The sequence below is a fragment of the Salmo salar genome, chromosome ssa23 (assembly GCF_905237065.1).
Source record: "Salmo salar chromosome ssa23, Ssal_v3.1, whole genome shotgun sequence".
Taxonomy (NCBI): domain Eukaryota; kingdom Metazoa; phylum Chordata; class Actinopteri; order Salmoniformes; family Salmonidae; genus Salmo; species Salmo salar.
In genome coordinates this window covers 27,944,887-27,968,169 of record NC_059464.1, presented here as the reverse complement: position 1 = coordinate 27,968,169, position 23,283 = coordinate 27,944,887, and the positions used below count along the sequence as shown (strand labels likewise).

The 23,283-nt window shown below is 42.6% G+C and overlaps 1 protein-coding gene and 1 pseudogene across 2 annotated transcripts; both read left to right on the top strand.

Moving 5' to 3' along the window:
• Positions 1-1,000: 1,000 nt before the first annotated feature.
• On the top strand, positions 1,001-11,740 carry LOC106584251 (DEP domain-containing protein 1A-like; annotated as a pseudogene).
• Positions 11,741-13,079: 1,339 nt separating this feature from the next.
• LOC106584339 (retinal Mueller cells isomerohydrolase) lies at positions 13,080-22,818 on the top strand. Of its 2 annotated transcripts, none has more exons than XM_014169523.2 (14): positions 13,080-13,205; positions 13,609-13,691; positions 13,821-13,971; positions 15,339-15,446; positions 15,568-15,709; positions 15,803-15,950; positions 16,052-16,133; positions 16,226-16,358; positions 16,506-16,645; positions 16,734-16,863; positions 16,981-17,095; positions 17,249-17,343; positions 17,463-17,574; positions 22,176-22,818. In XM_014169523.2, exons 1-14 carry the CDS (start codon positions 13,195-13,197, stop codon positions 22,322-22,324), a joined length of 1,599 nt encoding a protein of 532 aa, XP_014024998.2. In that variant the 5' UTR covers positions 13,080-13,194; the 3' UTR covers positions 22,325-22,818. The 2 variants fall into 2 exon arrangements, with proteins under 2 accessions (XP_014024998.2, XP_014024999.2); XM_014169524.2 differs by having other exon boundaries at positions 13,106-13,197.
• The last annotated feature ends 465 nt before the right edge of the window (positions 22,819-23,283 follow it).

Genomic DNA, 23,283 nt, shown 5'->3' with positions numbered 1-23,283 from the left:
ACCCATGACTGTGTGGCCATGCACGCCTCCAACTCAATCATCAAGTTTGCAGACAACACTACAGTGGTTGGCTTGATTACCAACAATGACGAGATGGTCTACAGGGAGGAGGTGAGGGCCCTCGGAGTGTGGAGTCAGGAAAATAACCTCACACTCAACATCAACAAAACAAAGGAGATGATCGTGGACTTCAGGAAACAGAAGACGGACCACCCCCCTATCCACATCGACGGGACAGCAGTGGAGAAGGTGGAAAGTTTTAAGTTCCTCGGCGTACACATCACGGACAAACTGAAATGGTCCACCCACACAGACAGCGTGGTGAAGAAGGCGCAACAGCGCCTCTTCAACCTCAGGAGGCTGAAGAAATTCGGCTTGTCACCCCAAACACTCACAAACTTTTACAGATGCACAGTCGAGAGCATCCTGTTGGGCTGAATTACCGACTGGTACGGCAACTGCTCCGCCCACAACCGTAAGGCTCTCCAGAGGGTAGTGAGGTCTGCACAACGCATCACTCGGGGCAAACTACCTGCCCTCCAGGACACCTACACCACCCGATGTCACAGGAAGGGCAAAAAGATCATCAAGGACAACAACCACACAAGCCACTGCCTGTTTTAACTAAACTAAGCCAAAACAACAGCTTCTAGTGGCTTACTGTATGTACTGCTTTGTTGGTTGTAGGATCATAGTGCATGCACCAGGTGGCAGTCTACATTCAATGTTTCACTATAAATTCTGGTTCTCACAATTCACTGCTACATGATATCATTTTGATAATCTCTGATGAGATTTGATACATTGTTGCCCGTGTTAGCATAATCACTCATGAGTCTTGTCAAATGTGTCACATATTTGTACAGTACTCTTTTATTTAATTTGTCCGCCTATGAATAGTCACGTGACAAATGTTGTCCAATCAGCTGCCTCCAGAACAAGCTCGTTATTTAAATAGTGTGGAACGCCACTGAACCCTTAATTCGATCTGTGACTGCGGCAAGTTGGTCCCCTGCTAACAACAAACTAAGACAATGTGTGTTTTTGCACGTTGATTGTCTTCGTTTCTAGCTTCAATATTATGAGTTCGCATGTCACTCCCGGTCCTTACAGGGCGACAAAACTTGTAATCTTTTCTTGTTATCAAGTTAACTTAACAGTTAGCTTGCTAGCCAATACAATGTCGTGAAATAATGCTGCAAGTTGACTGGGAAGTAGCTAACTAAGATCTGTGCAGATCACTCAAAATGCAAAATAACACTGTCTTTTATGTTTAATTTTTAGCCAGACAGACAGCCATGAGCCAGCAATATGTTAGGATTAGCAGTCAAGCTCTCGATACAGAGCCTTACGAATAATTTGGCCATCTTTTAGAATGTTGAAGATTGTTTTATTTCTAAACAAGCCGTTACATAGTCAATCAATAAGGCTGGGCGGGGGGTAGTAGTATGTGGCCAATATGCCATGGCTGACGCTTCGAACACACCGACAGTGTCATTGCGCAAATAGTACCAGCATCATCCGGATGTGTATGCTACAAAAGTTCGACATTGACTTTCTGCTACCATTTCTGTCAAGCCGTCTAAGCATACAGTTTGACGCATACGTTCCGTATGCACCACACCGAACGCAATGCAAACGCAGCGTTTCATTGTAAATGAATATAATTCTGCTGTACCAAAATGCAAATAGCTGTCGATGTGTTCGAATGGTACGGGTTGTTCTTTAATATGACGCAACGCTGAGTACCTGGATACCTTAGCCGTGGTATATTGGTAAAATACCACAAACCCCGAGGTGCCTGAAGATATCAGCATATTTCAGTTCTGCTGGCGACTAGCTGACGTTGGCTATGCGAACCTAGAGTTTGCATGCTCCCTTAAAAGGACACTTGAAAAATAGAAAACAAACAGTACATTTTGAGCCATCGTAGGCAGTATCCACTTCCTCAAAATAGTCAGAATTAATCTAAGGTAACTCAAGAATTCGGTCATTAATTTGTATGTTTTTGCTGTAAATCTTAGTTGCGAAATTGTACATCTAACTAAGATGGTTGGCACAGTATTGTCTCTCGTTGAATGACTACTTTATTGAAGAATCCGTACAGTTTACCAATCACGGACGATGGGGTGACTTCCGCTCCCGAATTTCGGGCACACAATTTTCTTGAGGCGAGCCGAACAGCGAAAGTCATAAATCCAAATCCAACAAAAATGTCACAAAGGTGTCTTCTTATATGCACTAACTCTTCCTTACTGTTTTGTCTGGAAACATGAGGTCACCTTTATTGCAATTATAAACTGGTTACTAATGTAATTAGAACAATGAAAATAAATATTTTGTCATATGCGTGGTATACGGTCTGATAAACCAAGGCTGTCAGCAAATCAGCATTCAGGGCTCTAACCACCCAGATTATTGTGTTTAAATATTCCCCATGTAATGTTAATGGGGAGCTAACATGGCTGCCATAGAATGTTGAAGTGTAACGTAAATGCATCATAATGCTCATTCTAGACATTCAGTTACATAACATTACATGGGGAATATTTTAATGCTAATGGGGAATGCTTTCAACACCTTGTAAAGTCCATGCCCTGATGAATTGAGGCTGTTCTGAGGGCAAATATACTCAATATTAGGAAGGGTGTTTTGTATACTGTGTATATGCCTCTGTCCTGATAGTTTGCTTGCTTGCCAATGTTTCAGGATGTGCCTTAATCAGTTTAACTACATAGTTTAAAGGTCCAATGTAGCTGTTTTCATCTCAATATCAAGTCATTTCTGGGTAACCTTACTGTGATTGTTTTCAATTAAAATGGTAAACAAGAAAGAAAATTCCTCTTGCAGGAACTGCTGACACACTCCAGCCACATGAGGTCTTGCATTAGGAGGAACCCAGGGCCAACCGCACGAGCATATGGTCTCACAAGGGGTCTGAGGATCTCATCTCGGTACCTAATGGCAGTCAGGCTACCTCTGGCGAGCACATGGAGGGCTGTGCGGCACCCCAAAGAAATGCCACCCCACACCATGACTGACCCACCGCCAAACCGGTCATGCTGGAGGATGTTGCAGGCAGCAGAACGTTCTCCACGGCATCTCCAGACTCTGTCACGTCTGTCACGTGCTCAGTGTGAACCTGCTTTCATCTGTGAAGAGCACAGGGCGCCAGTGGCGAATTTGCCAATCTTGGTGTTCTCTGGCAAATGCCAAACGTCCTGCACGGTTTTGTGCTGTAAGCACAACCCCCACCTGTGGACGTCGGGCCCTCATACCACCCTCATGGAGTCTGTTTCTGACCGTTTGAGCAGACACATGCACATTTGTGGCCTGCTGGAGGTCATTTTGCAGGGCTCTGGCAGTGCTCCTCCTTGCACAAAGGCGGAGGTAGCGGTCCTGCTGCTGGGTTGTTGCCCTCCTACGGCCTCCTCCACGTCTCCTGATGTACTGGCCTGTCTCCTGGTAGCGCCTCCATGCTCTGGACACTACGCTGACAGACACAGCAAACCTTCTTGCCACAGCTCGCATTGGTGTGCCATCCTGGATGAGCTGCACTACCTGAGCCACTTGTGTGGGTTGTAGACTCCGTTTCATGCTACCACTAGAGAGAAAGCACCGCCAGCATTCAAAAGTGACCAAAACATCAGCCAGGAAGCATAGGAACTGAGAAGTGGTCTGTGGTCTCCACCTGCAGAACCACTCCTTTATTGGGGGTGTCTTGCTTATTGCCAATAATTTCCTCCTGTTGTCTATTCCATTTGCATAACAGCATGTGAAATTTATTGTCAATCAGTGTTGCTTCCTAAGTGGACAGTTTGATTTCACAGAAGTGTGATTGACTTGGAGTTACATTGTTGTTTAAGTGTTCCCTTTATTTTTTTTAGCAGTATATATATGTGTGTATATGTATGTATATGTACCCATTCAATGTTTGGAAACACGCGACCACATGTTGTTGAAATTTAGTATGCTACAAATGAGTGAGTGTCAGTTCCAGAACCGAAATTGTGAAAGAGGGGTGTGTCCTTTTGGAGCCCTATAGGCAGAGTTTTGGAACTGTCTTTCTTATTGGTCTATTAGCTAATTTATGTCCCCAGGCAGGCCAAAACTCAGTCTTTTCAAACAGCTCTTACACTAAAATGGCATCTTTTTCACAGTAGTATTCCAACCTCCTAGTGTGTAAACATTAATATCACACAAATCATGTTTTTGACTGCACTGGGACTTTAACCCAAATGCAATGTTACAGATAATTAGCTAATCTTTTAGAAAGTACTGTAGGCATGCATGCATACAGCTATTTACATTTTCCATTTGCAGTGGAATGAAGTTGCAAAGCTTTTCCGAGCGGGGATGCCTCTGCAAAAACATCGGCAGCACTTCAGAGTGTATGGGAACTGTTTTACTGCGGTGGCAGCTGTCGACTGGTTGCATGAACTGCTCAGGAACAATAGTAACTTCGGACCAGATGTCACCAGGCAACAGACTGTCCAGCTGCTGAAGAAGTTCCTCAAGAATCATGTGATCGAGGATGTAAAGGGCAGATGGGGTTCAGAAGATTTAGAGGACAACTGCCATCTCTACATGTAAATTATCTATTTCGTGTGTTTATCTTTTAAAGAATTGTAGAATCTGTAAACATGCAATATCAAAGCATACACTTTACATGATATTTGTCTGACTCGTTTCCTTACTGTGTATATGATTGACAATACATTTGTTTTCACAAATGTATTTAAATTATTTCACCTTGAATGTCCTAGGTTCCCTTAATCTCTTTTGAAGGGAATTCCCCATTGCCCACTTGCGTCAGGGCCTGCATCAGTAAAGAAGAGTTTCTCAATGAGGGAAAAGGAAGGCTTCTTCAAATGTAGGGGTTCCAAGAAACTGGACAAAGATACTGTAGTAAGTACTGTTGATGTTGTAAATGTACCCCTATTATGGCCTAATGAGCTGCCCCGGTCAACTGTAAGTGCTGTTATTGTGAAGTGGAAAACATCTCTGCCGCAAAGTGGTCGGCCACATAAGCTCACAGAACCGGAACTGCCGAATCCTGAAGCGCATAATGATTGTCTGTCCTCGGTTACAACACCCACTACCGAGTTCCAAACTGCCTCTGGAAGCAACGTCGGCACAATAACTGTTTGTCAGGAGCTTCATGAAATGGGTTTCCATGGTCGAGCAGCCGCACACAAGCCTAAGATCACCAGGCGCAGTGCCAAGCGTTGGCTGGTGTAGTATTAAGCTCGCAGCCATTGGACTCCGGAGCAGTGGAAACGTGCTCTCTGGAGTGATGAATCATGCTTCGCCATCTGGCAGTTTGACGGATAAATCTGGGTTTGGTGGATGCCAGGAGAACGCTACCTGCCTGAATGCATAGTGCCAACTGTAAATGTTGGTGGAGAAGGAATAATGGTCTGGGCCTGTTTTTCATGGTTGGACTAGGCCCCTTAGTTCCAGTGAAGGGAAATCTTAACTCTACAGCATACAATGACATTGTAGATGATTCTGTGCTTCCAACTTTGCGGCAACAGTTTGTGGGAGGGTGGCAGGTAGCCTAGTGGTTAGAGCATTGGGCCAGTAACCGAAAGGTAAAAATCTGTTCTGCCCCTGAGCAAGGCAGTTAATCCACTGTTCCCCGGGTGCCGACGATGTGGATGTCGATTTTTAAGGCAGCCCCCTGCACCTCTCTGATTCAGAAGTGTTGGGTTAAATGCAGAAGACACATTTCAGTTGAAGGCATTGTTGTACAACTGACTAGGTATCCCCCTTTCCCTTTCCTGTTTCAGCATGACAAAGCCCCCATGCACAAAGCGAGGTCCATACAGAAATGGTTTGTTGATCAGTGTGGAAGAAGTTGACTTGCCTGCAGAACCTTGACCTCAACCCAATCGAACACCTTATGGATGAATTGGAACGCCGACTGCGAGCCAGGCCTAATCACCCAATATCCGTGCCCAACCTCACTAATGCTCTTGTGGCTGAATGGAAGCAAGTCCCTGCAGCAATGTTCCAACATCTAGTGGAAAGCCTTCCCAGAAGAGTGGAGGCTTTTTATAGCAGCAAAGGGGGGACCAACTCCATATTAATGCCCATGATTTTTGGAATGAGATGTTCGACAAGCAGGTGTCCACATACTTTTGGTCAGGTAGTGTACATGAAGTGAACATGAGGGCCATTGTACAAAACAAATTAATCAGCGATTGGATCATCTCTAACATCTGAGAATTAGTATCAAAGTTGATAACGTCATCATGTAGGCCAGTTATGGCCCACCCCATTGGTTTCCGGGACCAATCAGAATGGTCAGTGTTTCGCATTCCAGAAGTTGTCGGGGAGGGAGGCAAATCCAGACCGTTGAATGATCGATGACTCTGCATCTGTCCCATTATGGTGTCTGTGAGCGCACGGGCAGTGCCATTGAGGCCATCTCCATTTTTGAAGTAGTTTATTTTCTTCTACTTCTGAGTTGGTAAACAAACTGAAATGGTGCATACTGCCACCTGGAGTGTGCTTGAACAGATATATTCAAGGTTGGCGATTTACTGCCACCTGCAGATATGGAATGTTTTCTCATGAGTGTAATTCATTGGCTGATCCCTCCTGATGACCTGGATGGAATTATCAGATCCATAGGAAGTCTCACCCAGTTGAATACTTTAAAATTGTGGAAGTCCTCAATGGAGCTTCTCCTGCTTAAACAAGCTTTTGAGCACGAGTCCTCTATCATTCGTTTGGCCGGAGCGCTGTGGATGGGTAGCCGGGCAACCGCAATATCTCTGTTATGACTTCCTCACTTGTCTACATAATTGACAGATGATTATTTTTCACAGGAAAATGTGGATCCCTCAAAACAAGATATGGAGACTGAGCCTGTGATAGAAGTGGTACAGCCCAGAGTACTAACAGAGGAATATATCCAGGATGTTTGGAGAGGCATCACTCTCACACAGTAAGATCCACTCTTAAATTCCTTTAAATCCTTCTCAAAAGTTTGAATGATTAGATCCTTAATTCATTGCCATTTCATGTTTTCAGCCTGCAGAAAACATTGGGATTGACCTCACTTGAGGATGTTTTGGATCCAAGACACGTCAATCCTCAAAACATTGTGTACAACATGACCAATGTGAACAAGCATGGGGTTGTTACACTTGAGGATAAGACGGGTAGGTCTGATTTTATATCTTCACTCTGTCTATACAGTGTAGACCAGGGGTATCAAACATACTGCCCGCAGGACAGATCCAGCCCGCTAGGGGGTCCAATCCGACCCGTGGGTGTGTAGAAATGATAAAGGACGTACATTCATAGTTTCTTGACTGTGTCCAGCACGCTAATAATCACCGAAATGAAAGCTAGACAGTGAAAGAGCATTAAATTCCAAAAACAATAAATGGGACTTAATTTGCACATTTCGACGGCGAGGAAATGTAACCCATTTCAGTGCGGCCTGCTGGACCTCATTGAAGCTTTTTCCCCACAGATGACCTCCCACACTGGGTTTTGTCTGCAATGAAAAGTCTTGCAAACTGTAAGTAACTTTTTTTTTTGGTGTATTGTATGAATATTTCCCCTCATACGAAACAAGACTCAATATGAGAGCTTTGGTTTCAGACCAACATGTCAAATATCACCCATACCATTCTAGGGCCGAAGTATGATGCCAGCCAGCCATCCTATCCTGGGTTTGAGAGGGATGTGTTTAAAACAGTCTCTGACTACTTCTATTGCCTCCCTCGGCCACTTCTCACATCTGAATACTACAAGTTGTTTGTCAACATCTTGGGTATGTATACATTTGGCAAGCTTTTGAATTTAATGCCTTATTGTTAAAGGTGAAATTGTATGACACTCAATTTCAATGGTTTCTCTGTTCCTCCCTAACCTAAGGTGTTACTAAAATCTGGATAAAATGTTCCCTTCTCTAAGCCCTGCCCCCTTTGGTTACTGTTGCGCTCAAACTCTGTTCAATTCCATTGTGTATTCAAAAACCGACTACCCCTTGCTAATCAGGAAATTGGATATAATGTGGCTAGCCATTGAATGGCTCTGAATTTACTGTCAGCATGGCGCTAACTAGCTAGAGCTCTCAAATCATACCCTGATGTTGACAGCAGATGGGAGTTGTATTCATAACTTGGCTGGCTAACATGCATTTAGAGAACAAGTTATATTGAGTGGCTGGCTAGCATTGGCAATGTTTGGTCTATGAGACTGGGCTAACTAGCTGAGCTAGCAAACAATGTAACAAAAGTATAATTTCAGATTGGAAGAATACTCCAACACTCTGCATTTCAGGAATCACAGTAGCAAGTGCTCTTGGTTCATTGTTAAAGACCCCCCACTGATGTGTCTGACTTGAAAACCGTTGCTATCCATTTCAGTGCTGCCATTGGTTGCCCCAAATTCCAGGGTGGGGCTTAGCAAATGGTAAATTCACCCGTAATGTCATTTGCACTCCATCTTTAGCAACTTGTCCAGTAACATTTGCAGTCATTTGTAAATTAGAGGACACATCTCAGGTGTGGTTAATGGTTTCAGGTTTACATTAGTTAAAATGAGTAATGTGAATGGTGTTTTGCATTTTCATCCTTCTCTATGAAATGCCTCTGTAAATGGGAAAACAACTTCTTTTGGATGAGATATTGTTTGAGACATATCTCCACTCTCCAGTTGAACAATAAGATTGACCAGATCTAATACAAGCAGCATGAAACTGCAACTGGTTTATTTGCCTCATAACAGAGGATGTCTCAACTGCGCTGTGACTTGTTATTACTAACTCGTGTGTCCAATTTAGCTCCCCCCCCAAATGTGCCCACTCTTTTTGTTTATGTCCTGCCGGCTTCACAAGTTCTGTTTTTGTCTGGTCCCTTGCTAGTTTTATGTGGCTACATTGTGGCTCCTAAAACAGAGGAAAGTGAAAAAAACAAGAGCAGCCCAGCTACCCCCAGCCTGCAAAAAACCCTCACATGTACAGTGCTGTTAACCAATTCAAATCTACCGAATCTCTGCTGTTCAGCATAATTCGGAAGGAGGCTTTTGATGATGGCGACTCACCAATGAGAGAAGTGTTCCGCTCGAAGGCCCAGTCCATGTTTGCGGCTTTGAAGACAGGTTGTACCAGGAGGGTCCCCCAGATGGGCCTGCCAGGCTGAAGGGCCAGTTCTGGGGATCCCCAGAACTCCTTCCGAACAGTTCTGAGGATGTCCTTGAAGGCAGCAGTCTGAGCCTGTCCCGGTCAGAGTGCAGTGGAGCCTTGTCCATTAGGCTCAGACCCAGGAGTTGTTCCCTGGAGAGAATCTTGGATGAATTGCCAGAGTCCAACTTATGCTCCCGACTCAAGTTGTTCCAGTCTTCCGAGAGTCTGGCGTCCTGCAAAAGTAACAATGGCAGCAAGTATAGCACTCTACCTCAGAATAAAACACTCTCAGCCAGACAGCTGCCCTAACTCTGAATCCCAAGGCTTTGTCACCATGGCAACTCCTCGTAGTTGTGACACCAGTTCAGGTGTGACATCTGTAGAGGGTAGCACTCACTGCGCCAGAATCGGCATCTCCCTACCAATGGACAATCCCTCATTCAGTCAGATGCTTATGGCCTTATAGAGTTGGTTGAGCGCTGTCTTAGTGCCAGCATCGGTCTGTAGTAGTAAATATACTGCTACGAATAATATAGATGAGAACTCTCTTGGTTGGTAGTGTGGTCTACAGCTTATCATAAGGTGCAATACCTCAAGACTTCTTTATTAGATATCGCGCACCAGCTGTTATTGACAAAGAGACCCCCACCCCTCGTCTTACCAGACGTAACTTCTCTGTTCTGCCGGTGCATTGAAAATGTCTCCAGCTCTATTATCCGTGTTGTCGTTCAGCCACGTCTCAGTGAAACATAAGATATTACAGTACTTAATGTCCCGTTGGTAGGATAATCATAGGTCATCAATTTTATTTTCCAATGATTGTATGTTAGCAAGTAGAATTGATGGCAGTGGGATTCTCGCCTACGAATTCTCAAAAGGCAGCCCGATCCGCGTCCTCTTTTCCGCTGTCTTTTCACGCAGATGACGGGGCTCTAGGCCTGTTCCCGGGAGAGCGGTATGTCTTTCTCGTTGGACTCGTTAAAGGAAAAAGCTTCTTCCAGTTCGTGGTGAGTAATCCCAGTTCTGATGTCCAGAAGTAATTTTCGGTCATAAGAGGCAGTAGCAGCAACGTTATGTACACAATTGCACAGTTTGGTTACGGGCATGTAAAACGTCAGCCATCCTCTTCGGCGCCATTTTAACTGAATGCTTGTGTGTTGTGCTTTTGCATGTCTTAACACCTGACTAACATTACTCAGTGGGCCTTCATTAATGTGGGGTGAGAATCTAATTGTCCTTTAAGGTTATCACTGCAAGAATTTCAAATGTATCCATATGGATGCTCTCAGAACTTTAAACTGCTCTGTTTAAAGTCTGCCTTGATACTCCTTATGCCTAGATATAATTACATTACATTTAGTAACTTGTACAAGTAGGTATTACTGTAGTGAGAAGCAATTGCTTTTTGCCATTGCAATATACATGTATTTCTTACAGTTAATCACACGGATGCTTCAGTCACTTCAATGTATTTCATTAGCCTCAAGTCCTAGTGCTTGTGTGTATCTTTATGATCTGATGTGTACAAAGGGCCAAATTCACACACCCATTCTGTGTGTGAAGGCCTCCTCCAGCCTCAGTTGGAGCAGGTGGCCATTGAGGCTCTGCAGCTCTGCACCCTGTTGCTGCCTCCTGCCAGCCGGAGGAAGCTCCAGCTGCTGATGAGAATGATCTCCCGGATGAGTCAGAACGTGGACCTGCCTCGGCTCCATGACGCAATAGCAACACACACACTGGTGAGGAGAAACAGGTTTTACAATTCTGGGTGATCTGAACATGGTAAACCTAAAAAGAGCATGAAATGAACATGTCCTCAACTCCATTATTCAATTCCATTGCGTTTTCAGATGGCGCATATGTTCTCTCACTGCGTGCTGGGCTGTAAGGAGGAGATGGACCTAGATGAGCTGCTGGCCACCAGACTAGTCTCCTTCATCATGGATCATCACCAGGAGATCCTCCAGGTGCCCGTCTATCTGCAGAACGCTGTCCAGGACCACATCGCCTACCTCAGGAAAGTGCAGGTACAGTAGTACTGTCACTTTTATTTTTATAAGGCTTCCATGATCAATTTTCTATTTTTTTTTTCAACTGCTTACATTGATGTGTATGAGATGTGTGTATGAGCCTGTTCTCTTTCCTCCCCGAGATAACATACCCAGGCAGTGTTGGTGCCCCCATGCCCGTCCACTCCTTTTGTAGACGGATCAGCACCAAAGAGTTTGAGGAGCAGAAGCTGAGTTTGTCCCAGGCTGCGATTGCTGACCTGCTGGAGAGCCTGGTCAAAGACGAGAACATGTCGATGAAGGACAGGAAGAAGAAGCTCAAGCAGGTAACAAGTTAGATGGCATGTCTGAACGCTTTCATATTTTTCATCACACTACAACTTTGTTTACAACTTATGATTTGCATATTTTATGTTGAGTAATATGTTTTTGTGTATGTTATTTTGAAAATACTGCAGTAGGTATTCAGTGCACCAATTAAGTTACTTTGGGCTATCTTATGGAGTATAATAAGAGACTAAAGAGAAACTAAAGCAAACAAGATTAGATTTGGTGTTTTTCAGTCAATGTTGCAATTGATCTACATTCATACACTACCATTGACAGAGTATACAGTATTCAAACTTTAAAACGTTTGAGTTTTATTAGGGATTACATTTGTTACTAAGTGTGATTTGTCTACCTCGTTCATTAGGTTTGTACGAAGTGCTCATAACATTTTGTATCCATGTTTCACTTTTTTCTGTATATTTTGGCATTGCACTTTTCTGTAGTTCTTTCATCTAATGTATTTTTTTATTACATAACATTCTCTTAAAGTTAAGCTCAAACTGCTTTATTTTATATTTTGGGCTTGGGATTTGTCTATTTTCTTACCTGGCAAGTTATGTTCAGCCATTTGGGATACAGAAGGTTTTGCACTATTTTCTGTCATTTTAAACGAATGGTAGCTTTGACCAATCAATACAATTGTGTGTGTGTGTATATATATATATATATATACTGCCATATTATGTATTTTTATGCCATCGATGAAGTATTAATAAACCTTTTGGAATCTGTTTGATGCATTTTCCGAATACCTCTATGGCTGTATACTTACCTCAAGGGAAGAGCCAATTACAACAGTTATAACCTTTTGTGTATTATTTCCTTGCCAAAAATCTGTTTTTATGCAACATTCTTAGGAAAATGTCCAACTGTAAAACAAAATGTTTTCTCCTTACTAATTATGCAAATGTATGGCTTAATGTTCTGACTGATGTGGTTTAGTTCATATTTGTTTACCTTAGTGTCCTTGCACTGTCTGGCACAAGAAGGGAGAGCAATGGTTGCTACTCAGACAGAATAACTGACTTGCATCACTAATTACTTTTTAAAATGCACAAATTACACAGTATCATTGCACTGTCCCTGGAAGGATGTGGCAGAGAAATCTGTTATAATTCCAAGTGCATTGCAACCCAAGTCTGACCAACTGACAGCTTCATTCATCTAGATCAGGATGAAGAAAAGGAAGACGGCGTTAATCATACTCATCCATAACAAACACCCTCCGTGTGGGTGCCTACAGAGAATATTGATTAAATATAAACTTGTTTTCATCTGGAATCCATCAAATTGGTTAACTAGTGTAGGAACATCTTCCTCTGACAAAATGTGTAGAACAAATATTTGAAACCAAAGATATTGCATAATGAACTGCATTACTTTCCTGTTCACTTCAGTTAAGTGTTTGTTGTTTAGCCCCTTTTGTAACCTTTTGGGGCTCTCAGGTTAGCAAATGTGGTTCTGGTCTTAATTAGGCTGAGAAATTCCTTGAAGGGGTAGAATTGTGTGGTGGCAGTGGGCTAAACTTCACTGGAAACTGAATGGTCTGGACACAAAGGAACTTTTGTTTCAGAGACCTCTGGTTTGGGGGTAGGTTCTCAGACTCCCGGCGCTCTGCATGGGAATGGAACTGTCTATAAAGGCTGCTGCTCACTCCACATTTCTGACTGGGCTTCCTGCACGCAAGCTGTGTTTATTCTCTAAAGGAAAATGGTTAGTCGGTGAGTAACTCTTTTTTTTTTTTTTGTACATTTTCCTTCACTTCACATAACTTTCCTATACAAGAATATAGTAAGTTGGTGAGTAAGCAAACTTTTGCAGATTTTCCGTGTTGCATAACTGACAGGAGTATGTAAATTGTTGAGTAACTGTGTTGTGCTAAGTTCTTTAAAAAAATAAACATTTGTACCTTCTCATTACTGTTTTACTGCATGCTATTGTCAAGCAGTTGAACATTTCTTTTTCTGGTCTGAGATTGTAGTTGTTGGTTTTGATGAAGTAAAACTTCACATTTAGGGCAGAATGAGGTACCTCATTTCGATTTTTAGGTTGGGCCAGAAAAGTCAGATCAGCAGCCTATGCTTTTGTGAATGGATGTTATTTTAACTTTTGTTTCATTTTCAGAATTCAGCATCCGGCTGGTGGGTACATGAAAATATTTGAGACGTGTGAAGAATTGAATGAACCTATTCCTGCTATCGTTGTAGGTAGGTGAGGAACAGGTCTTAAGACTCCACTCCCCTTTGGTTTACAAGCAAGAAGGTTTGGTGTTTTATCATGGCTGTGTGAAGATTGAGCATGACAGGTTAACATGGATAATTTCATGCTGTGTTCAGGTGTGATTCCAGAATGGCTGAGTGGCGGTCTATTGCGTCTGGGACCCGGCCTGTTCGAGGTGGGGGCTGAACCTTTCTACCACCTTTTTGATGGCCAGGCCCTCATGCACAAGTTTGACCTAAAGAATGGCCATGTGACCTACTATCGGAAGTAAGCCCCTGCGTGTTGACTTCAGTGACGATGCATAACACGTTTACACACTGAAGGTGGTGAAATCTATATTATGAGGAGGGCTTGCAATAATTTTACAGTAACACACTGGTAGTAGTTGTGGAGTTTTGTGAAATGTTCCCCTCTGCCAGTAAATTTGACTGGAATGTTTTGGGCAACCTCAGCTTGGGCTGTTTCTAATTAAAACAGTGACTAAAGCACAGAGACCTTCTGCTCTCAAAGGCTTCTGAAAGCTAAAACAGTTCCCAATCTGTATGTTCCAAGCTTCATATTAATTGTTTATAAAGGTCCAATGCAGCTTTTACATTTTTTTTATCTCTATCAAATCATTTCTAGTTAACAATTAAGTACCTTACTGTGAGTTTTTTTATTATTTTTGACTGTTTAAATTGAAAAAGTAATTTCTCATGCAAGAATCTTGCTAGGACTGTCTGGGAGTGGTCTGCGTGAGGGACCTAATTGAATGAGCCTAATGGAGGAGAGACAGTATGTATCCTGAAAACGAACTGTTATTGGCAGAGGTTTAAGTCTTTGTTATTGGTCAATAAACTCCATCCCTACAAAACAGGCTGAAATTCCAAGTTTTTTTTTCTTTTTTTCCCCCTTCTTCCCCCCCACCTACTCTTACACTAACAGGGAATTGTCATTTTCACAGTATTATTTCAACTTCAGTCGATGTTCGCGCACCCGCGCAAATATAATTGGCATAATAAAAAATACCCATAAGTCAGTTTTCGCTAGAGCTATATATTTTTTTTGCATTGGATGCGTCTCAATCCACCGCATCTGCCAAAGTCGCACTTCCGCATCTGCGGTGAAAGGTGACAGAGCTAGAGCGGGGTTTGTCAGACCATGAGACATCCCGAAAATCAGTTATCTTACAAAATCGTCTGTAGTGTCTGCAAATGGGACTCTCAAGAAAACGATGGTGTTCTCCGTTTTGCTTTATGACCCCCACCAGCGTCTTGGGACTTGTCTGAAATGGGTACAGCTGATCTGCCAACTTCTGTCTGGAGCGTCCGAACAGTTTACATGTTTTGCTCTAGGATGCTCACAAGTCTGAAGGTCCCCCGGTACCAGTTGTGGGGAAAAAATGAATGGAAGTACAGTGTATATATGGAGACTGTTTAGTACCAAAAATAAGGCACTAAATGTAAAAAAGAAAATGTCCTATCTTATATCGCTGATAAAAGACACACTTCAGAACTAACTTTCTTTGGATTTTTTGGGGGGACTGTTGTTCCATGTAGTAAATCTGTTATTCAATGCTTTTGTATGGGCTAATAAGGCAGTAAGGCCAAAAATGACAGGGCTTAGACTAAGTTAACCCTTATGTTCCTCTGTAGATTTGTCAAAACAGATGCCTATGTGCGAGCCATGACAGAGAAAAGAGTGGTCATCACTGAGTTTGGAACAGCAGCCTACCCAGACCCCTGCAAAAATATATTCTCAAGGTCTGATTTGCTCTAATTTTATGATAAAGTAAAACAATGTCCTCACAATTCAGTTATTAGGCATTACATCAATTATCCATGCTTTCCTCATTTCATGAATCCTTTTCTTCTGTCTTTGTAGGTTTTTCACCTACTTCAAAGGAATTGAGGTGACAGATAATTGCTTAGTGAATGTGTACCCTGTTGGTGAGGATTTCTATGCCTGCACAGAAACCAACTACATCACCAAAGTGGACCCAGACACACTGGAGACTCTGAAAAAGGTATGTGCTGCTCACCCTGGCTAACATCAGATAGATTGAACATAAGAACTGTCGTACGTCACAAAGGAGAAGTCTCACAAACTGTTTCTCCAGGTGGACCTGTGTGATTACCTCTCGGTCAATGGGGTGACGGCTCATCCACACATTGAAAGTGATGGAACGGTGTACAACCTTGGGAACTGTTTTGGGAAGAACATGTCATTGGCCTACAACATTGTAAAAATTCCTCCCACACAGAAAGGTTAGTTCTGCAGACAGCATTGAGACTATTTTCTTGAAGTGAGATGTCCCTAAATTAAGTGCATTGGGTTTTGTCTGTCTTTTTCTGATGCTTGTTTTCAGACAAGTCAGATCCCATTGCAAAGTCCAAGGTTCTTGTGCAGCTACCCAGCAGTGAGAGATTCAAGCCCTCATACGTTCATAGGTTAGTGACATCGTTGATTGAGTTCACATTCTATATTGGAACATTCGTGCTTATTACATTTATTTCAATGCTTTTTCTGTGTCGTTCATCAGCTTTGGAATGACAGAAAACTACTTTGTCTTTGTTGAGACTCCAATAAAGATCAACCTTCTAAAATTCTTGACTGCTTGGAGCATCTGGGGCACAAATTACATGGATTGCTTTGAGTCAAACGAAACCATGGGTGTAAGTAAAGAAACTTGTAGACCACTATTCTCTAACTGTATACAAAGCCTGTTAGCATTTCACTTTGATTATTGATATATTGGCACTATATTAATCTCACTATTACAAATGTCTTCATCACCAGATAATAGTATTTTTCTTATATAGACATGGTTCCATCTGGCTATGAAGGACCCAGCTAAATACATAGAGCATAAATTCAGGACCTCTGCCTTCAATCTCTTCCATCACATCAACAGCTATGAGGACGATGGCTTCGTCGTTGTTGACCTGTGCACTTGGAAAGGGTAGGTATTGACCAGTTGTTGTAATGACTTGAGAATAACATATGTACCAGACACTTATCTAGTGCCCCTTTCTCTTGTTTGGTTTCAGTCATGAGTTTGTCTACAACTACCTATATCTGGCCAACCTGCGGGAGAACTGGGAGGAAGTGAAGAAAGCTGCTATGAGGGCACCTCAACCGGAGGTCCGGCGATACGTTCTGCCCATAGACGTCCACAGAGTAAGCTTTGTGCCCTTATTCTTGTAATTTCTGAAGTAAGTAGTAACCACTGCTTTGATGTTATCCTCTCAGAATAGAGGACTATATCAGTGAAGTCTTTCCCTTTTGTACTTGCAGGAGAAACAGGGGAAGAATCTGATATCCCTTCCGTACACCACAGCCACTGCAGTGATGCGCAGTGATGGAACCATCTGGCTGGAGCCTGAGGTTCTGTTCTCTGGACCACGACAAGGTAACCCAAACAGCGTGTTTCATTCAGCTTTGATGGTTCCCCTATTCTTATACCATCTGATGCCACTAACTAAGAGTGGCATCAAAATCTTATCAGTCGTAAGATTTTCCTTATTCTGTAGAATCAGTCACTGAAAATCCTTTATCATTGCAGCATTTGAGTTTCCTCAGATCAACTACAGTAAGTTCTCTGGGAAGAACTACAGCTATGCCTATGGACTGGGTCTGAACCACTTCATCCCTGACAGGGTAAGTATAGCACACAGATGAGAACTAGTAGTACATTGTCCAACTCTTGATTAGGTTTATGATTAAACTAACCTGCTGATAGTCATTCAGGGAGTGAGTTTGATTGTGTCCTGCTCCAGATTTGCAAACTGAACGTGAAGACCAAGGAGACGTGGGTGTGGCAGGAGCCAGACTCTTACCCCTCAGAACCCATCTTTGTGCAGACCCCAGACTCTGTGGAGGAAGATGATGGTAAACAGAAGGGTTTTAGGCGATTCTATAATATCACAATCTGTTGTCTAACATTTCAATTGGATCAAGTGGCATGAATTACCATACCTAAGGAGTGTTAGGTTTTAAATAACAGGATAAAAACTGCCAGACAACTATAAAAGCTCAAACCAAGTTTATTCACCCAATGTGTCAGACAGCTGAACAAACAGACATGTTCCCACCAGCACAAGTGTGTGTGTGTGTGTGTATATACAGTGGGGGAAAAAAGTATTTGATCCCCTGCTGATTTTGTATGTTAGCCCACTGATAAAGAAAGGATCAGTCTATAATTTTAATGGTAGGTTTATTTGAACAGTGAGAGACAGAATAACAACAAAAATATCCAGAAAAACGCATGTCAAAAATGTTATAAATTGATTTGCATTTTAATGAGGGAAATAAGTATTTGACCCCCTCTCAATCAGAAAGATTTCTGGCTCCCAGGTGTCTTTTATACAGGTAATGAGCTGAGATTAGGAGCACACTCTTAAAGGGAGTGCTCCTAACCGCAGCTTGTTACCGGTAAAAAAGACACCTGTTCACAGAAGCAATCAATCAGATTCCAAACTCTCCACCATGGCCAAGACCAAAGAGCTCTCCAAGGATGTCAGGGACAAGATTGTAGACCTACACAAGGCTGGAATGGGCTACAAGACCATCGCCAAGCAGCTTAGTGAGAAGGTGACAACATTTGGTGCGATTATTCGCAAATGGAAGAAACACAAAAGAACTGTCAATATCCCTCGGCCTGGGGCTCCATGCAAGATCTCACCTCGTGGAGTTGCAATGATCATGAGAACGGTGAGGAATCAGCCCAGAACTACACGGGAGGATGTTGTCAATGATCTCAAGGCAGCTGAGACCATAGTCACCAAGAAAACAATTGGTAACACACGCCGTGAAGGACTGAAATACGCCGTGAAGGACTGAAATCCTGCAGCGCCCGCAAGGTCCCCCTGCTCAAGAATACATATACGTGCCCGTCTGAAGTTTGCCAATAAACATCTGAATGATTCAGAGGACAACTGGTGAAAGTGTTGTGGTCAGATGAGACCAAAATGGAGCTCTTTGGCATCTACTCAACTCGCCGTGTTTGGAGGAGGAATGCTGCCTATGACCCCAAGAACACTATCCCCACTGTCAAACATGGAGGTGGAAACATTATGCTTTGGGGGTGTTTTTCTGCTATGGGGACAGGACAACTTCACTGCATCATTTGACGGGGCCATGTACTGTCAAATCTTGGGTGAGAACCTCCTTCCCTCAGCCAGGGCATTGAAAATGGGTCGTGGATGGGTATTCCAGCATGACAATGACCCAAAACAAACGGCCAAGGCAACAAAGGAGTAGCTCAAGAAGCAGCACATTAAGGTCCTGGAGTGGCCTAGCCAGTCTCCAGACCTTAATCCCATAGAAAATCTGTGGAGGGAGCTGAAGGTTCGAGTTGCCAAACGTCAGCCTCAACCTTAATGACTTGGAGAAGATCTGCAAAGAGGAGTGGGACAAAATCCCTCCTGAGATGTGTGCAAACCTGGTGGCCAACTACAAGAAACGTCTGACCTCTGTGATTGCCAACAAGGGTTTTGCCACCAAGTACTAAGTCATGTTTTGGAGAGGGGTCAAATACTTATTTCCCTCATTAAAATGGAAATCATTTTATAACATTTTTGACATGTGTTCTGGATTTTTTGTTCTGTATCTCACTGTTCATATAAACCTACCATTAAAATAATAGACTGATCATTTCTTTGTAAGTGGGCGAACGTACAAAATCAGCAGGGGATCAAATACTTTTTTCCCCCCCACTGTATACAGTTGAAGTCGGAGGTTTACATACACCTTAGCTAAATACATTTAAACTCAGTTTTCACAATTCCTGACATTTAATCCTAGTAAAAATTCCCTGTCTTAGGTCAGTTAGGATCACCACTTTATTTTAAGAATGTGAAATGTCAGAATAATAGTTGAGATTTATTTCGGCTTTTATTTCTTTCATCACATTCCCAGTGGGTCAGACGTTTACATACACTCAATTAGTATTTGGTAGCATTGCCTTAAACAATTTAAACTTGGGTCAAACGTTTCGGGTAGCCTTCCACAAGCTTCCCACAATAAGTTGGGTGAATTTTGGCCATTCCTCCTGACAGAGCTGGTGTAACTGAGTCAGGTTTGTAGGCATCCTTGCTCGCACATGCTTTTTCAGTTCTGCCCACACATTTTCTATAGGATTGAGGTCAGGGCTTTGTGATAGCCACTCCAATACCTTTACTTTGTTGTCCTTAAGCCATTTTGCCACAACTTTGTTAGTATGCTTGGGGTCATTGTCCATTTGGAAGACCCATTTGCGACCAAGCTTCAACTTCTTGACTGTCTTGAGATGTTGCTTCAATATATCCAAATCATTTCCCTGCCTCATGATGCCATCTATTTTGTGAAGTGCACCAGTCCCTCCTGCAGCAAAGCACCACCACAACATGATGCTGCCACTCCCGTGCTTCACGGTTGGGATGGTGTTCTTCGGCTTGCAAGCCTCCCCCTCTTTCCTCCAAACATAACAATGGTCATTATGGCCAAACAGTTCTGTTTTTGTTTCATCAAACCAGAGGACATTTCTCCAAAAAGTACAATATTTGTCCCCATGTGCAGTTGCAAACCGTAGTCTGAGTATTTTATGGCGGTTTTGGAGCAGTGGCTTCTTCCTTGCTGAGCGGCCTTTCAGGTTATGTCAATGTAGGACTTATTTTACTGTGGATATAGATACTTTTGTACCTGTTTCCTCCAGCATCTTCACAAGGTCCTTTGCTGTTGTTCTGGGATTGATTTGCACTTTTCGCACCAAAGTACGTTCATCTCTAGGAGACAGAACGCGTCTCCTTCCTGAGCGGTATGATGGCTGCATGGTCCCATGCGGTTTATACTTGCGTACTATTGTTTGTAGACCTTCACAAGTCTGGTTCATCCTTGGGAGCAATTTCCAAACACCTGAAGGTACCACGTTCATCTGTACAATTTGTTTTTCTGAGGTCTTGGCTGATTTCTTTGGATTTTCCCATGATGTCAAGCAAAGAGGCACTACGTTTGAAGGTAGGCCTTGAATTACATTCACAGGTACACCTCCAATTGACTCAAATTATGTCAATTGCCGTAATTTCCAGACTATTAAGCGCACCTGAATATAAGCCGCACCCACTGAATTTAAAAAAAATAATATTATTTTGAACATAAATAAGCCGCACATGTCTATAAGCCGCAGGTGCCTACCGGTACACTGAAACAAATTAACTTTACACAGGCTTTAACGAAACACGGCTTGTAACTAAAATAAATAGGCTTTAACAAAACACGGCTTGTAACAAAAAATAAAAAATTTGCAGTAAGCTTTAGTTGTCTTTTTGCACTCAGTCAATTCCTCACACTGCTGTTTCCAACGTCTTATCATCGACTCATTAAGCCCAAGCTCCCGTGCAGCAGCTCTATTTCCTTTTCCAACAGCCAGATCAATCGCCTTCAACTTGAAAGCTGCATCATATGCATTTCTCCGTGTCTTTGCCATGATGAGGGTTACAAAATGACTACCGTAATCAGAATGATGGGAAGTTTGAGAGCGCTCGATTTAATCTAAACAGTAAACAAAAAAGTTGTTTGACCTTAACCCGTTCGGCAATTTCATTGGTCTAATGAAAGCTTCATGCCGCCAAAAAACTGAGCACTCACAGAATGTGTTTTTTTATTTATTTTTTTATAAATTGAAAGCGGGAAAAATCCATATTAGCCACGTCATTGTTTAAGCCGCGAGGTTCAAAGCGTGGGAAAAAAGTTGCGGCTTATAGTCCGGAAATTACGGTAGCCTATCAGAAGCTTCTAAAGCCATGACATCATTTTCGGGAAATTTCCAAGCTATTTAAAGGCACAGTCAACTTAGTGTATGTAAACTTCTGACCCACTGGAATTGTGATACAGTGACATAATCTGTCTGGAAACAGTTGTTGGAAAAATTACTTGTCATGCACACAGATGTCCTAACCGACTTGCCAAAACTAGAGTTTGTTAACAAGAAATGTGTGGAGTGGTTGAAAAACAAGTTTTAATGACTCCAACCTAAGTGTATGTAAACTTCCCACTTCAAATGTATATGTGTGTGTATCTATCTCCAGCCCACAATATGGGTGAAGTCTCCTCCTTTCCTCTAAATATTATGTATGTATAGCTAGGCAGGAAGTTAAGTGATGCAGGTAATAAACTGCTCCTTTTCGCTTATTGTAACTGAACTCGGCCCCCATTCCTTACTAATCCACAGCTCTCCACCCTTATCAGTGACCGCAATCATATACGTTCCTCCTACAGATAACCATTAACTTCTGTTTTAGAAACCAGACTGTGGTCCTTCTCCTTTCTATAGGATACCTGATGATTTAACAATATTTCAAGTTAAGTCAGAACCCATCAGTAGGATTCACCTCAGTGTGATGTAAAATGCTGACATACCGGTAGTATACAACTTGAAATAAAAATGTAGGTATGCCTCTCTCGCACACTTCTGGTTTTGTGGTTGTGAAACTGCTCTCTTTTCCTCCTGCTAGGGGTGTTGTTGAGCATCGTGGTGAACCCTGGAGCAGACCAGAGGCCAGGGTACCTCCTCATCCTCAATGCCAGAGACCTGACAGAGATCGCACGGGCTGAGGTGGAGGTCATCATCCCTGTCACCTTCCATGGAATGTACAAGCCTTAGGACTACTTTCTCAACACATCTACAGAACAATCATAATACTAAAACCTTTGTTGGGATTATACTTTACATAAGAAATCTAGTTACAGTGCATTCGGAAAGTATTCAGACATCTTCCCTTTTTCCACATTTTGTTAACGTTACATCCTTATTTTAAAATGGATTAAATAAAAAAAGTTAAATCTACACACAATACCCCATAATGACCAAGTGACATATTTTAGACATTATTGCAAATGTATTAATCAAAATACAAGTACCTTACTTGTCTAAATACTTATGCATTTTGCTATGAGATTCGAAATTGAGCTCAGGTGCATCCTGTTTCCATTGATCATCCTTGAGATGTTTCTACAACTTGATTGGAGTCCACATGTGGTAAATTCAATTGATTGGACATGATTTGGAAAGGCACACACCTGTCTACATCAGGTTCCACAGTTAACGGTGCTTGTCAGAGCAAAAACTAAGCCATGAGATCGAAGGAATTGTCCGTAGAGCTCCGAGACAGGATTGTGTTGAGGCACAGATCTGGGGAAGGGTACCAAAAAATGTCTACAGCATTGAAGGTCGCCAAGAACACTGTGGCCTCCATCATTCTTTAATGGAAGAAGTTTGGAACCTCCAAGACTCTTTCTAGAGCTGGCCGCCCGGCCAAACTGAGCAATCGGTGGAGAAGGACCTTGGTCAGGAAGGTGACCAAGAACCCGATGGTCACTCTGACAGAGCTCTGAAGTTCCATTGTGGTGATGGGAGAACCTTCCAGAAGGACAAACATCTCTGCAGCACACCACCAATCAGGCCTTTATGCTAGAGTGGCCAGACGGAAGCCACTCCTCAGTAAAGGGCACATGACAGCCCGCTTGGAGTTTACCAAAAGGCACCTAAAGTACTCTGACCATGAGAAACAAGATTCTCTGGTCTGATTAGGTTCTAATTTATCCAAGTTTAATTCTTCCCAA

Excerpts from the sequence above, each read along its gene's own strand:
- LOC106584339 (XM_014169523.2), top strand. Across the intron at positions 15,710-15,802 it reads CACTGGAGACTCTGAAAAAG|GTGGACCTGTGTGATTACCT; the intron begins GTATGTGCTGCT and ends CTGTTTCTCCAG. Across the intron at positions 17,096-17,248 it reads GTTCTCTGGACCACGACAAG|CATTTGAGTTTCCTCAGATC; the intron begins GTAACCCAAACA and ends TTATCATTGCAG.